The sequence below is a fragment of the Leuciscus leuciscus genome, assembly GCF_965113295.1.
Source record: "Leuciscus leuciscus genome assembly, chromosome: 22".
Lineage (NCBI taxonomy): Eukaryota > Metazoa > Chordata > Actinopteri > Cypriniformes > Leuciscidae > Leuciscus > Leuciscus leuciscus.
The window spans coordinates 28,674,001-28,690,743 of NC_138746.1; the positions used below are offsets into that span (position 1 = coordinate 28,674,001).

Here is a 16,743-nt window from a genome sequence, read left to right on the forward strand (position 1 = left end):
CAAGAAAACCGTTTTGCCATCATTAATAATGATATTGATTGGTTTTGGCCATTTTAAACTATATCAGGTGCACCATTGCAGACAATCAGCGAAAGCAATGTCAGTCCTTAGACCAGTGGCCCATTCTGCATGGAATCACATGATATTTTCCATTAAAGCTTGAAACTGTGTCCTCCACAACAGAAAGTGGAAAACTGCTGCTTGACATTGATTTATGACCTTTAATATTTTTCCCTATGCCGCAGTGTTTCCCGTGCTCTCTTCGCAGGGTTATTGTTTCAAAATATATGCAATTTTGAAAAGCAATTGCATAATTCAATGCAGACACCAAAAGTCATCATTTTGAGAAAAAAAAAACACACTTGTTTTTGTATTTTATAACAGACGGCTATATCATAAGGACAAGCAATTCTGAGACTGACTGCCTGCAAAACAAAACATTCCTGTATCTTTTAGTCTTTGTTTTTGTTTTTCATAGGTTTATGATGGTCAAGATAGCTCATCAAGACTCCTGGGCAATTTCACAAAAAACGACATGTCTCAAGCCATCCTCAACAGCACATCCAACCATCTCTGGATGGAGTTTAACAGTAATGGTACCGGTACAAGCAAAGGATTCAAGCTATCATATAGTAGTAAGTTGAACAAAATGTCAATAAAGGCTCCATCTTAATATCATGCACTGAATCTTGAGACACGGCTATAAAAGTGCACAAACAAGTAATTTTTTTTGAATGATTCTTTTAAGTATGTCTAATGGTATTCACATATGTTTGGGTGAAACTTGCTTCTTGTTGCTACTTGCTTCTTGTTTTTTTTATACCCATCACTTAGTCAATATGCTGACACTGTCCGATTGAAAAATGTCACATTTATTATACATTTTGACAATTCTAGCATTCACTTTGATTAAGAATGAATTGAGTATATGGTTTCAAACTGATTTTCAGCTCAGTCTATTGAATTGTCACCCCTGTGTGACAGTAATTTGATGGCTGACTGCTGACAATCATATTTTGCACATCATGCATGAACTAGATGCAGTAGCCAAACAAAGGTTGTTGTTTTTGCCTATGATGGTTGAGAAGCAGAAAATAGAAGCACAATTATGAAACACACACACACACACACACACACGTAAACACACACACATTTGTTTTATTATATTAGTGAGGACATCGCTAAGACTTCCATTGATTTTATATCAGGTTAATAATATTTTCCTTATTGCCTAACCCAGCCCCTATCCCTAAACCTACCCATCACAGAAACACGTGCAAAACACTAGATTTAAATAAATATATGTTTTAGTCGATTTGTAACTAGTGAGAACCAGTAAAATGTCCTAGTTGGCTGTCATAATATTTCACTATGTAAGTGTATTTGGCCCTCACAAGTATAGCCAAACCTACACACACACACACATACACCCATGCACACACGTAACACACACTTAAATCTCTGTCACTACATTTTGACTCTAAATTCATTTTGACTCTAAATTCATTTAAAAAGAAGAATACTACTGCTGTAATTAGAAGAAAGAATAAGTAGAAACAAAGACAGAAAAGACACAGCATGTGCAAGATATTACAGTTTTAATTGCTGGTCAGAGACAGTCGGATAATATCCTCGTTACCCACTTCTCATTATTTCCTCGTTAAGACTTCCACCATCTTCCCAGCTAAATAAAGGAGACTAGTAAATGTATTAAAGAGTGGCAGGCAGGTCTATTGTTTTCAGATACATTTTTTGAAAAGGCTGTCCTGCATTGAAAACACGCATTAACAAAACAGAGACTGGAAGAATGGACAACATGTTTAAAAAGGTGATCTTTGAGTTAAGCATATGCTGTGCTGGTATTAATTTGAGGCAGGCTCCTGGGGGCTGCATAGGTAACTGTTCTGAGCAGGTGTATCATTTATTGCACCGCCTTTATGTCATTATTAAGCAAGAGGCCAATCCAGCCTGCCAGGGGGTTGATTTCATGTGGCCAGATGTCTTTTTACTGTTCAAATTGGCTTACCTTGATCCTGCCCCTCTAACAGGTTTTGACCTTGTCAAATGTGAGGAGCCGGGGACACCTAATTACGGCTACAAAATCCAAGACGACGGCCATTTTGCAGACACGTACGTGCTGTACAGTTGCAATCCTGGATACACACTGCACGGAAGCAGCACACTGACGTGCCTCAGTGGAGACCGTAGGGTGTGGGACAAACCACTTCCATCTTGTATTGGTGAGTTCACCACATCAAAAATTACACAAATGAATTAGCTCCGATGATATGAAGACCCTAAACCTTGTGTGTATGGTTTTCTAAAAGCATAATGTTTACCAATCTAAAACTTTGTGATATCAAATGTTGGTCTTGTTGCAATTTACAAGTTGTTCTTTTCACATTTGATCTTTCAAGTGAATGTTTTCCCTTTCACTATTAAATGTTTGTCAGGGAAGGGTTTGAGTTCCTGTCCTTCCATGAAAACCTGTCAAAGAGCCTCTTAATTGGTTGTCAACATTTGAGCAGGTGAAAAATCCAGTATACTGGAAAAGATGAGCGTCAAAACAAACCTTCGTTAAATAGTGTCATGAAATGACTTCAATTATTATTGAAAATCGAAGATACATGTATGGAAAATAAAATTATAATTAAATGATCTTCAATTTACCTCAAAATGACTCTTTTGCCAATGAATGCACTGGATCAGGAAAATTTGACAGTGTTAAGTGATAAACAAGTGTTTAGTAAAGTGCTGTGGTGGTTTATCTAGTGTTAGGCAGTTTAGCCTGAGGGGCTTTTAGTCCTGTTGTACACATATTTTGCTTGGATTTATTTCTTCTGTGGTTCATCAAATTTGATGATGAAGATGATCAGTTGCACCATCCTCTGCCCTCTCCAACTCATGTAACAGATTGTAATCCAAGAAAGATCAGCAAAGAGAATTCGATTAATAATTCATAGATTAATTTATGTTGCAGTCCTCAAGGCACATGTGCCATCACATAAGAAAGGTGGTGAAGTTTGATCATGTTTCCCAAAGCTGATATTATATTCAGTATTTCAGTATGAAGACCATCCGAACTCTCTCTTGCTTTATATAAACCAGTAAGATATTGTTCACGCTGTGACTTCTGGTGAACCTGGTAAGATACAACACTCCCATTGACTCTATGGATGATTTATAAGATTTGAAAAGACTGATGACTTTGGACATATAAACACAACATTTTACAGCAATATCACAATATAGATAACAATATACAGTATATCTTAAAATAGCTATTTTTACTTTGTTTGTTTGTTTTAGCTATTGAAGTTTTTCAGGTTTTTAGGATACTCACTAAGGCAAGCATTTTGTGTGTATTTGAACATTCAGTCGAAGACAGACGGTTTTCTGTGTGCACGTTTTTGGGTGTGTGCCAAGACAGCACAAGTAGCATATTGAGTTCTTTTTCGCTGCTTATTGCGCTCAATAACTCATTTTAACATCAAGCAGGTATCATTAAATTTCTCATTCATCCAGTAATTTCTTTATTACTCTAACAAATCAATAACTTTAAGCAGTACTGCCTTGTGGAGATATATTTACTTACCACAATATAAATGATAGCAAAACCTCTATCGATTGAGACTTTATTACATCGTTCTATCACCCATATCATGGTAACACTATGATGTTCGGTAACACTTTCTATGAAGCCTGTATTTATAATGCATTATAAGGGTATTCTCAATGCATTATAGTACATGCATAATGCCTTATAAACAACATTATATTATGTTGCATCGTCTGATAAATAATCATAACAGTTACAATACATTATAATACTTACCTATTTGTGGTTATTTTTACTTTTAAGAGTACAATGCATTATAACACCAGATGAAGCCGGTAACACTTTCTATGAAGCCTACATTTATAATGCATCATAAGGGTATTCTTAATTCATTATAATACATGCATAATGCCTTATAAATAACCTTATAATGTGTTGTATCATCTCATTAATAATTGCAACAACAGTTATAATACTTACCTGCTTATTAGATTTGCTAAAGCCTTGTAAATTTGCAGTTTTATGAATAAAACATGATTTGCATTGTGAATGTATGTTCCTTTGTACTTTTCCACACAACTTAAAGGGTAACTAAACCCCTGGTCAGAGCCTGACTCCACCCACTGGCAATATTTGAAAAATGCTGGAAAAGTAGGCAGAGCCCAGTGGAGAGGGGGCGTGCATCTGTGACGTATCTCTCTGCAGGCAAGGGCGTGGTTAGCTGGTACTCTCTGACGTCAGAGGGTACCACAACTTCCAATAGGAAAATTCAACTGCAGTAGCCACTGTTTAACCTGAAGAGGGCAGCACTCAGACGTTTTTACACCATATTTTGTAAAATTTAAACACTTTAAACACAAATGTCAAAAAAACGACTTGAATCAATGAACATCACTAATAAAGCCCCATTCTTACAGATCATTAACTAAAAAAAGTTGGTTTAGGGTTTAGTTACCCTTTAAGGGACATGTCTTATAGCCACTTCATGATATCTTACGGCTGTTTAAAAGAAGACTCAACTTTTGTTACTTTACTTAAAGCAGACCACATTATAAAGTGCTTTAGATGTTTAGTATGTATTTTGTTGTATGATACTGTGCAGATCTTAAGTAAACAATGTCAAGATATGAGACTTGGGAAAGTAAAAAATATGAAACTATGGGATATATAATCCAATATAACTTAAGTTGATAAAATTATGCTCACTGTGTGTTATAAATCATCATACTCTTAATAGTTATAACCACAAATAGGTAAGTATTATGTTGTTACGATTATTCATGACATGAAAACACATTATAAGATTGTTTGTAAGGAATTATGCGTGTATTATCATGCATTAAGAATACCCTTATAATGCATTATAAATACTGGCTTTATAGAAAGTGTTAAATTATGTTCTTTAAAGCACATTACCAGTCAAACATTTGGACACAATATGTTTCTCATGAACAAAAAAGGGCTGTATATTTATGCAAATAAAAATTGTGCCTATCTATAAATGCAAAACTAAATGGGTTTTTTTTGCAGATGGGTGAGTTGGAATGGATAATGACAAAAAGCAGTCAACAAATGTTCAGCATACTGTACATGTGAACTCCCTCAATACTGTTTAAAAAGCCTTGCAGAATACACCTCATAAAGTTAAATGAGTGAGAGTTTACAGGGATGGAATCGAGATAATAAAGAAGCTCAAATATAACACAGTTTTCCCCTTTTTTGTTTTTGTTGTTATTTTGATGATAACTAAATGCGGAAAATAGTCATAATAAAGAAGGTATAATAATAAAGTAATTGTCCAAACATTTGACCTTGAAATATCCTGTAAATACTGTAGTACATTAATTGAGGATCTATATATCAAGTACCCAGGTATTTCCATTTAATACCATTACTGAACTATGGTACCACCACAGAATGTGTTGCGTAAGGGAAGACCATGCCATAAGATCAGAATAGTAGTAGAGAATAGTATAGCGAAGATATCAATCAAGCAAAGCGCAATACTTTGCATGTAGTTAGTACAACACAGAACAGATCCACAATGAAATTATATATTAAACATCTACAAATTCTTTATCTCAAATAAATGTAGTTGTTTATGGTGTTGAACTCTATGACTTCCTGGAAGTCTGGATATCCATAAGGTGTAGCAGTGCATCAGGCTGGTATACTGAGTGTGAACCGAATGCGAGAGTGTCTTCATACTGTAAATCTGATGAAGAGAGCTTCCTTAAGAGACTCAACTTCAGTGATTACATGAGAGACCCAAGTGCAAATAAAGTGCTGAGGGGGATGGAGAAAGGCTCTCCCACTGTGGTTAGGATGAGGAAAATGTCCCATGATTACTCTGCAAGCCCAGAGCGGTGTACTGAAGATTTTTGGCTTTTAGTATGAATATGTTAGCCTTACTGTTAAGCTACTCTGCTCCAAAACAATGTCAACATTCACATTTAGACGATACAAGCATTCAAAAATAACAGTCTCCCACTTCCACCAGAATAGATAAACGATTTTGATGACATCACTCTGCACTTCATCTTGTGATCAGATTTTCTGTCCAATTTTTTGATTTTCTCTAGAATCTAAAGCATCCTGCCCATTATAAATAGACGCTGAAGCTGCGGCTAAAATCGGTATAGGGGATAGGGAATTCAGAAAGTGCAAATATGCTTTCCATTGGGGCGAATTAAGTCTGGTTTCACTTTAATGACATGCGAACCACCACAGCTCCGGTCCAGAGACACGATAGCACAGAGCGAATCAAATGAGCGAGAGCGAGTCGTCGCATACCAGAAAATGTATAGGACCCATTTTAATTCTGCACAGAATTACATATTTTAAAGTGATATGGAGGAGATTAGGAGGAGAAACGGTTACAGATTAGGAGGAAACTGCTTTATTACTGCTGATGAAACGCTATTGGCTATATAAAAAAAAGGGCAGGAGCTGTTCGATATGTCTCACCCTGTCTTCCTGTTTCAGTGGAAATTACGTCAATTTATTGAATAATGCTGCACGTTTCAAGACACTTCAGTGGTCCTTTAAGATGGAGAATATTGCCTTCAGTCGACGTTGTTTGCATTTATTTGAATTAGTCAACATAATAAAACCCATTTTCTATTTTCTCTGCTGTCTACATAGTATACGTAATGGCTAAAAATACCCATAGTATACTAATAGTATAATTACATTTCAATGCAGCATAATTTAAATGGTCACATTTGGATTATACTCTGATGTTAAAGTTTTAAAATCTCATTTTGCTTACAATGAGTATGTAGGATTTAAGATGTAACCTTCAGCTATGATGTCATAGGAATTTTTGCATAGAGACTTACGATTGGGCTTCATCTTAGATTTATTTGCATACTGAATTGTGATTGGTCTCATATTAATCAATCGTGTAGTAGTTTGATTTGTATGACAGTGACAAAGCAGCTCTGATGTGGCATTTAATTACACACAAAGTAGCATAAAATGTAGCCTAAGCGTACCTAAAACTTGATTTATTGTTATGTGGCTTTGCAAGCACTGATATTTCTTTCTGGAAATGCAAATCTAGTTTAAGACCTTAATTCCTTGTGTGTGTGTGTGTGTGTGTGTGTAGCCGAGTGCGGAGGACACATTAGCGGCGCCACATCTGGAAGGATTCTGTCACCTGGTTACCCAGCCCCTTATGACAACAACCTTCACTGCACCTGGTCCATCGAGGCGGACACGGGCAAAACCATCAGGTACGAAAACCCGTGGTTGCAAACCACATTATGTTTTTACCTCCCTTCCATTAATTTCCATATAATTCCCATACAACCTGTAAAGGAGCATGGTGATTGCATTTCACCCTGCTGTGCGGCCTACCACTGGCTGGCATCTGTTCCTACAAGTGCATTACCGTTACACAGAGGGGGAGGGTTAGTGAAAGGGCAAAAAGAATAGAGACACAAAAAGCGATAAGCCAGTTAAGCCTTCAAAAACGAAGCAAAACTCAGGTAAGCCAATTCAGTTGATCCGTTTAAAGAGAAGATGGCTTATGAAGAGCAGATAACAGGAGGAATTGTAAGAGTGGGATGTAATTCACACCATCAGGCTTGAGTCATTTCATTTGCGTGCTGCAGGTGTTTCAACTATTTCTATACATACAGGGTCTAAAATGATTGCTCGCCAAGCACCGAATGCCAGTCAAAATTGACTTTGGCACTCTGAGTATGAGAGTGGAGTTGAGCAACAGCAATTTCCCCTTCTCGCTCGAAGCATCTGTAATCACTCCGCTACAACTCTACTCCATCTCTCGCTCCCCGCTCACAGGTGAAAGAAACCCCTCTGTGACTTCTCTCCGTTGCATACATTTGCACAGTAACTGCTCCACAAGTTATCTCTGTATGTGTTTTATCGTCTTAGCTCAAGATGCATTACATGAAATCATGTTTGCGTAATTCTGTTCAGTTGCGGGGGTGTTGCATTAGTATGATGACATGGTTGTTCACAATTTTCAAAAGACTGCACTGAGAGGAGAGAATGATGTTTTACCCACCTTCAGATTTTATTTTCACATGTTAAAGGAACACTTCATGTTTTTTGTTTTTTTTCTTGTCACAACTTCTTCAATTTTAAGTCTGACACTCACCTTTTTGTTTTCTTTTTAAATTATGAAGTAAATTTACTGTATATAAACAGTTTATAATCAACAATTTATTTATAAAAAACAATGTATTTAAAAAAATTATTCATAGTCCTTTTATATTATTTATTGTCATTATTGAGTTGTTATTTTAATACCTATATTAGTTAGGTACACACTACAGTTCCACTGTTAGCAAAAAGGACGCTGCTAGTGAATGAAATGTCACTTCTGAGAGGTGTGGAGATATTTGAATGTGTTTGCGGAGAGCAGAACTCATGGTTGTCCACCCACACTTCCCACAGAGACAGTCATTGTTGTGACTTAAGTTGATCAGTGCTGTGTTTACATGCCAGCTGCAGTGCTGCGCTTAGAGGTCAAGAGGTCAGGCTACAGTCGTGTTGAGTGTAAATAATATAAATCCCAGTGGCTCAGTGAAGGAATACATTTATTCTGAAGGCCTTTTGCTGTTTTGTTATATATATATATATATATATATATATATATATATATATATAGTGGGTACGGAAAGTATTCAGACCCCCTTAAATTTTTCACTCTTTGTTATATTGCAGCCATTTGCTAAAATCATTTAAGTAAATTTTTTTCCCCTCATTATTGTACACACAGCACCCCATATTGACAGAAAAACACAGAATTGTTGACATTTTTGCAAATTTATTAAAAAAGAAAAACTGAAATATCACATGGTCCTAAGTATTCAGACCCTTTGCTGTGACACTCATGTATTTAACTCAGGTGCTGTCCATTTCTTCTGATCATCCTTGAGATGGTTCTACACCTTCATTTGAGTCCAGCTGTGTTTGATTATACTGATTGGACTTGATTAGGAAAGCCACACACCTGTCTATATAAGACCTTACAGCTCACAGTGCATGTCAGAGCAAATGAGAATCATTAGGTCAAAGGAACTGCCTGAAGAGCTCAGAGACAGAATTGTGGCAAGGCACAGATCTGGCCAAGGTTACAAAAAAAATTCTGCTGGTTCCAAAGAGCACAGTGGCCTCCATAATCCTTAAATGGAAGACATTTGGGACGACCAGAACCCTTCCTAGAGCTGGCCGTCCGGCCAAACTGAGCTATCGGGGGAGAAGTGCCTTGGTGAGAGAGGTAAAGAAGAACCCAAAGATCACTGTGGCTGAGCTCCAGAGATGCAGTCGGGAGATGGGAGAAAGTTGTAGTAAGTCAACCATCACTGCAGCCATCCACCAGTCGGTGCTTTATGGCAGAGTGGCCCGACGGAAGCCTCTCCTCAGTGCAAGACACATGAAAGCACACCTGAAGGACTCCAAGATGGTGATAAATAAGATTCTCTGGTCTGATGAGACCAAGATATAACTTTTTGGCCTTAATTCTAAGCAGTATGTGTGGAGAAAACCAGGCACTGCTCATCACCTGTCCAATAGTCTCAACAGTGAAGCATGGTGGTGGCAGCATCATGCTGTGGGGGTGTTTTTCAGCTTCAGGGACAGGACGACTGGTTGCAATCGAGGGAAAGATGAATGCGGCCAAGTACAGGGATATCCTGGACGAAAACCTTCTCCAGAGTGCTCTGGACCTCAGACTGGGCCGAAGGTTCACCTTCCAACAAGACAATAGCCGCGTTTCCACTGTCGGGCCAGGGCCGGGCTGTGCTAGTGCGTGCCAGGGCCAGTCGCGTTTCCACTGTCACTTCCGGGGCTTGATCGGGGCTTACTCGGGGCCAGCGGCCAGGATTTCTGGCCCGTCGAATACCTTGGGCCAGAGCGGGCCAGCTCGGGCTAGAGGAGTGGTTACGAATAGAGGCGGAGTTCACCTGAGTCGGGAGACGGCAGCGCCGGATGATTCTGTCAGCATTAAAGACTTTTAAAATAATTTAACTCGCGTTCATGTTTGAATGCCTTGTGTTTGTGATGCAAAAGACTATGCGCGCTAACCATTACCATAGTAAACATAGTAAACGCTTGAAGATACGCATAGTAAAAAAACATAGTGAACGCTTGAAGAAATCAGACCAATCATAAAGGCTATCACAATCATGTTTTTATTTTATCTGTCAGTAGCCTCGTCTCTTTATACCGGACTATCATACAATAAAGCAACTTTTTTTTCGGGAGCTTCCTCTGTTTCTCTGACGGAAAATATCTGTATGGGAGTCGAGAGAGTGCTAAAGCTCCTCAGGTCGTATTTTTGGTATTTGTAGAAATTATCATTCTTTCTAAATGTGATGTAAATATATGTCCTGTAACTACCAGATAAACAGTAACAGACGCGACTGAAGAAGTAAGTGTGTCCTCTTTCATTGGTGAAATAGACCTAACAGTAATTTATTTCTGAGTGACTAATGTGCAATTTTGACATAAATTAATTCATTATGATCAATGTATCACTTTTTATTGTAAACCTGTGGTAAAACATCGATGCTTGGGTTTTAAATATTCAAGTAAACAACAAAAATGCCAGCAAACGGCCGCTTTTATCATGTTTGTTTTCAACGCTGTTTCAACGCTGTTTCCAGTGATTTCTGATTAGTTTTCTGATAAAACTTCCATTTGTTGGTGAATGGGTTAGTGTGACGTTGTTCCAGAGAGGCGTGTTACGAACGTGTTTTAGTGAAGCGCTGTGTGAAAAAAAAAAAAAAAAGTATTTAATTGTCCATCGACACTGATAAGTTGTCCAATATTGGTGCCTCGAGCCACATTCAAGGATCATAGCTGAAACACAACCAAAACAACATTCTTCCGCAACATTCTTATTTTTAACTACTACAGTTGCATAATGTACTGTAGCTTTAATTATGCATTATAAATTAATTTGTTTTATCCTATCTTTGCAAGGTTCTGGACTTCTTATTTGACAAAATTTGAACATGTGTTTTAGTTTACATGTATTTTGTGCTTATAATATGGATGCAATGTGTTTGAATGTCTTGGAAAGAAAATGCAACAAAATGTAATATTCTCACTATATTTGACCTTTCCAGCCTCCACTTCATAGTCTTTGACACAGAGGTGGACCATGACATTCTGAAGGTTTGGGACGGACCAGCAGAGAGTGGCATTCTGCTGAAAGAGTGGAGTGGGTCGCTTTTACCCGAAGACACTCACAGCACTTTCAACATCCTCACGCTTCAGTTTGACAGCGATTACTTCATTAGCAAGTCCGGTTTCTCCATCCAGTTCTCGAGTATGTATCAGCTTCTCCTTGGCTGTGATTAGAATAGCATTCTAGCATATTTATCTTACTATCTTTGCAGTATGCATACTGTGCACTGTACACTAATGTTCATTATGAATGGTAACTGGAATACCTGGATAAGCACAATTACAGCAAGATAATACCTAGCCTCACCTAGCCCATCACTTAAAACAAAAATCCATCCTTCTGTCTTTTTAAATATCCGTGTTAATAGAGCATGTTAATAGGGCCGTTTAGAGAAGCTGATTGCTGTAGTTTACGTCCAACTTAGGCGTGTGGTCTTCCTTCATTTTTAATTTGAAGCTGCTGGCAATTTTGTTGGTGATCAAATATTTAATATCTCTACTCTCCATAATTAAGGTAGTTGGTACATTTTCAGCAGTAACAGTTCAAAAAACGATTGTATAATTTACATCTCTACGATGATTGGTTGATATATCAAGTGAGGCTAGCCTCCTCTGCGATGTATTTTTCCTCAACACCTAACCTCTGAAAATGAAGTACTCGATGGTGATTGGCTATTTTTTTTTATATATATTTTTTTACCAACGGAGGCAGAAGTCTTGAGCTATGGTTTTTGCTTCCCCCTTCCCCTTCTCTATCCCATCAGACTTGACGTCACATTTTCCCGAACAATTGTAATTATATCGGCAGATTCGGCATGTTCGGGGAAGAGTAGCTCTGGTAATATTTTATGGTGTTACAGTGGTGAAATTACAAACAATACACTTTCTGAGACATGAAATGAATACGTGGGAATTTTATTAACATTAAATGATCCATTTTCCTTCTCAAAATCTTGGATAGTCTGTGCCTCCCTTGCCATCCTGACAAGCTGCCACTCTATGTTTGCCAAAATGTGCAGTGTAACATTGTATCAGCATACCAATTCTTTCTCTCTCTTTTTTATTAAATCAAAAATATAGAATAATTGTGTTTTCAAAATTGTAAGTTTATCATCTAATAGCCAGCAGTGTATTGTAGAGTGTAGGCTGTGCAGTATGCAGTAAGTATTAAGCTATTGTTGTAACACAGCCTTTTTATCTTGTTAATGTCTTAAGATCCCTCTGCACTTGTAGGCTATTTATGCAATTTTAAGTGGTTTTGATGATTGATGAAATATAATTCAATTAAAATCTCCATAAACATGAATTTAACTCCATCATATAAGTGGGATGCTGTGCACCTTGGCATATTTAGTCGAGAGCAGAGGTCTGTTTTCTCATGAATAAGTGATTTACTCATTTCTCATGAACAATGTCTCACTGATTCACAGCTGATTCAAAATTAATATTTTTTATTTCAGCTACAGTTGCCATGACCTGCAACGACCCAGGGACCCCTCAAAATGGAACACGCTACGGAGACAGCAGGGAGCCTGGCGACACCATTTCCTTTCAGTGTGACCCTGGGTACAAGATTCAAGGAGTGTCTGAAATCACTTGTGTTCAGCTCAACAGCCGCTTTTTCTGGCAGCCGGACCCACCCACCTGCATCGGTGAGATCCGACTCCACTGCGTCCTTCCATACCACAGTAAAAACTGATGTGCTATCGAACACTCTTTTATTTTAAAAGTAAAATATGAATAGAAATTATGTCTATCAATGCAATACGTTAATTTAGAGTTTAGAGTACTTAATTACAGAAAAAAAATTATTGCTATTGATACTAATAGAAAGTCTGGTTTTGTTATTTGTATCATATTGTATCATTGACATTATACCAAACTACTGGCATTTATGACAATGGTAACTCCATACATTATATATATATATATAAAGTGTGTGCATAATTACTGTATAATGCAAGTTGATAATCTGATCATATGTATTTTTTTACAAGCACATTTTACCAATTACAAACCACATTAACCTTAATAACTACTATTAATGTTGTATTTAATCATTTATAAGTGATACATAATTGTTTAGGAAGGTTAGAAGTGAAAAATGCCTTATATTCAGGTATGCATAGTTATTAAGCAGATTTTCTTTTACAGTTAAAATGGGCCAAAAAACATATTTTACTCACACTGAAAAGTCAAAATTATTAAATGCTCATGAGAAGGCTCCAATACTAATGCAATACTAGAAATTGCAAAATTAAGGCATGACCAATGGACAGCAAAACACTCATTGGTGAAGCAGGATCATACAAAAACAGGTCATGTTAAAGGAATAGTTCACTTCAAAATTAAAATTCTGTCATCATTTACTCCCCCTCAAGTTGTTTCAAACCTGTATGAGTGTCTTTCTTCTGCTGAACACAAAGGAAAATATTTTGAAGAATGTCGGTAACCAGACAGTTGATGGACCCCATTGACTTCCATAGTAGGAAAAAAAATTGTCAGTGGGGTACATCAACTGTTTGGTTACCGACATTCTTCAAAATATCATATTTTGTGTTCAGTAGAAGAAAGAAATTCATACAGGTTTGAGGGTGAGTAAATTATGACAGAATTTTCATTTTGAAGTGAACTATTTATTCCTTTAACGGCAATTGTTTTTTGGAATTAAAGGGATAGTTCACTTTGAAATAAAATTTTGGTATGTTTTAGCTTACCTCAAGGGCATCCAAGATGTAGGTGTCTTTTTTTCCGCAGTAGTTTCAATTTTGATATTTTTAGGTCAAACCGTTCTTGTCTGTCAGTCATATAATGCAGGTCGATGGTCACCACCTCAAAGAGCATGCACATAGTCCAAATTAAAACAATTCCCCATCGTTCAAATTAAACAATTCCCCATCGTAAGTACACATTGATGGCCTAAGACACGAAACGAGCGGTTTGTGTGAGAAAACAAACAGTATTTATATTGTTTTTACCTCTTGTACACAGCCACGTCCAAGTGATCTGAGAGCGCGGGCGGGTATAGATATATACAATAGAAGTCGCCTTGGCTACGGCAGTTCATTGGAACGAAACCGTAGCCAAGGCGACTTCTATTGTATATATCTATACCCGCCCGCGCACTCAGATCACTTGGACGTGGCTGTGTACAAGAGGTAAAAACGATTTTCTCACACAAACCGCTCGTTTCGTGTCTTAGGCCATCAATGTGTACATACGATGGGGAATTGTTTAATTTGAACGATGGGGAATTGTTTTAATTTGGACTCTGTGCATGCTCTTTGTGGTGGTGACCATCGACCTGCATTATATGACTGACAGACAAGAACGGTTTGACCTAAAAATATCAAAATTGAAACTACTGCGGAAAAAAAGACACCTACATCTTGGATGCCCTTGAGGTAAGCTAAAACATACCAAAATTTAATTTCAAAATGAACTATCCCTTTAAGGTGAATAATTAGGTGTGAAACCATCGGGAACTCTGAAAATCTGTCTATAAAGCCTTCAGACTATAGGTTGTTTAAACTGTTTAAACAGTTTTCATGTATTTCACAACAATTTCACAACAGCTTGTGATCCTTATTAGGTGTGGTTCATATTTCAGGATTCTTTACCATTGCATAGTCTCTGAGGACCTAATACCTTGTAATTTTGGAGACTCCAGGTAGGTTGCCGTTTTGGAAAACGGTGACACTGGAGACTAAAGGGTTCCTGATGGTTTCACACCTAATTCTTCACCTTAATTCCTTATTTATTTTGCAGTTAACGTGTCTTTTCTTCTTGGCCTGTTTTTGCATGATCCTGCTTCACCAATGAGTGTTTTGCTGTCCATTGGTCATGCCATTATTTAGCAATTTCTAGTATTGTATTAGTATTGCATCGTTCTCATGAGCATTTAACCAGTTTTGACTTTTCAGTCTGAGTTAAATCTCTTTTTTTTTTTTTGCCCATTTTACCTGAATAATTAAGCACACCTGAATATAAGACGTTTTTCACTTCCAGCCTTCCTTAACAATTACATATCACTTATAAATGATTAAATACAAAATGGATAGTAGTTATTAAGATTGATATGGTTTGGAATTGGTAAATGTGCTTGGGATGTGCTCTATATATATATATATATAGTATAGATTACTTCTCATCACCTGACACCTGCACAATACCATCCCAACAGCAATAGTGGCTTAGGGGCAACTCAGAGCCTGGATTTGAACCCAATTAAACATCTCTGGAGAAACTTGAAAATGGCTATACACTGACAGTCCCCATCTAACCTGACAGTACTTACTTTCGCAAGTCAGTGAATATTAAAATCGAGAACCATCACTCTACCATTGTAACAACACTGTACTTTTTTGTAACTCTACTCAGTTGTCCACTACCAATCATAAAGTCATCGCACCATAAAACAGTTTTTAGAGTTAATGTCTGCTTCGAGTGGTCTTCTTGTAGTTATTTAAGAAATATGCATATTGGCTCAGCATTATAGGGTAAAGTATAGCGGTCTCACTCACTGCATTACACAGTAGCTTTTATATCATTACTATGACCTTCTCTCAGACCTCCAGTATTTTTTCTGCTTCTTATTCTTTCTTTCTTTTTTTTTCCTCCAGTGTCCCTATTGACTTTTTTGATGTCATGCTTTAATATTTCCATGAAATTCTACAAGGTCATACCGCGCACAATTGCCAGGTTCAGGAAGTAAAAATCACATTCATCTTCTTTGAAGAGAGAAATTGATTTTTAATGATAATGTTTAAACCATTCAAGACAGACCTAGCGTGAGCTCTGAGATTGTTACGGGATGATATATGCTTTTGTACCTTCATTAAGAGAGAGAAAAGAACAATTTAATTGCTGAATTCCCTGTGTAATGCACCATTACCCATAATTCTAAAGTGAAATCCAATCAGAAAAGGGTGTTTACAAGGAAACAGGAATTAGAATATGAATCTACAATGATCTGCTCACTCCCATAAATTTTTATATTTATATATATTTTACTATTTTTTCATAAACCGATAATCCATCATATTTTATACAATGGCCATTAACTTCAGTCAGTAGTTTTATAGTGTATTGCCATTTTTTCAGTCTTTTGCAATGCTTCATGGGACATAGTTCATAAAAGACATAGGACCCTATTTTAATGATTTAGGTGCATGGTCTAAAGCGCACAGGGCAAGTGCACTTAGGGCGTGTCTGAATCCACTTTTGGTAGTTTAACTACGGGAAAAACGACGCTCCATGGTGGATTAGCTATTTACATGGCGAAATTTGTAAGCGGAAAAACTGAACGCTTCTCCAGAGAGGACACGTATCAGCTCATGCGCGAGGTTAATGCGCGCAAGCAGGCCATCTACGGGACAAGCCGGATTCCAACACATCTTTATGCACACAATAATAATCTTTTACATTGTAATCCTTTTTAAAATGTTTTTTTTATTTGGCATGTTTGTGTGCTGCTGTGATCCTTTGTGTGTAATAAGCAGAGTGTACGCGCGTTGTGC

At 37.2% G+C, this 16,743-nt stretch overlaps 1 protein-coding gene across 2 annotated transcripts in view; it reads left to right on the forward strand.

Moving 5' to 3' along the window:
* Positions 1–16,743, forward strand: part of LOC309486929 (CUB and sushi domain-containing protein 1) — a 727,180-nt gene that overhangs the window by 535,053 nt on the left and 175,384 nt on the right. For both annotated transcript variants that reach the window (XM_082154400.1, XM_082154401.1), the window contains exons 23-27: positions 479–635; positions 2,049–2,240; positions 7,170–7,296; positions 11,164–11,366; positions 12,685–12,876. In XM_082154400.1, coding sequence (XP_082010526.1) covers positions 479–635; positions 2,049–2,240; positions 7,170–7,296; positions 11,164–11,366; positions 12,685–12,876 — 871 coding nt within the window. The remainder of the gene's footprint in view (positions 1–478; positions 636–2,048; positions 2,241–7,169; positions 7,297–11,163; positions 11,367–12,684; positions 12,877–16,743) is intronic.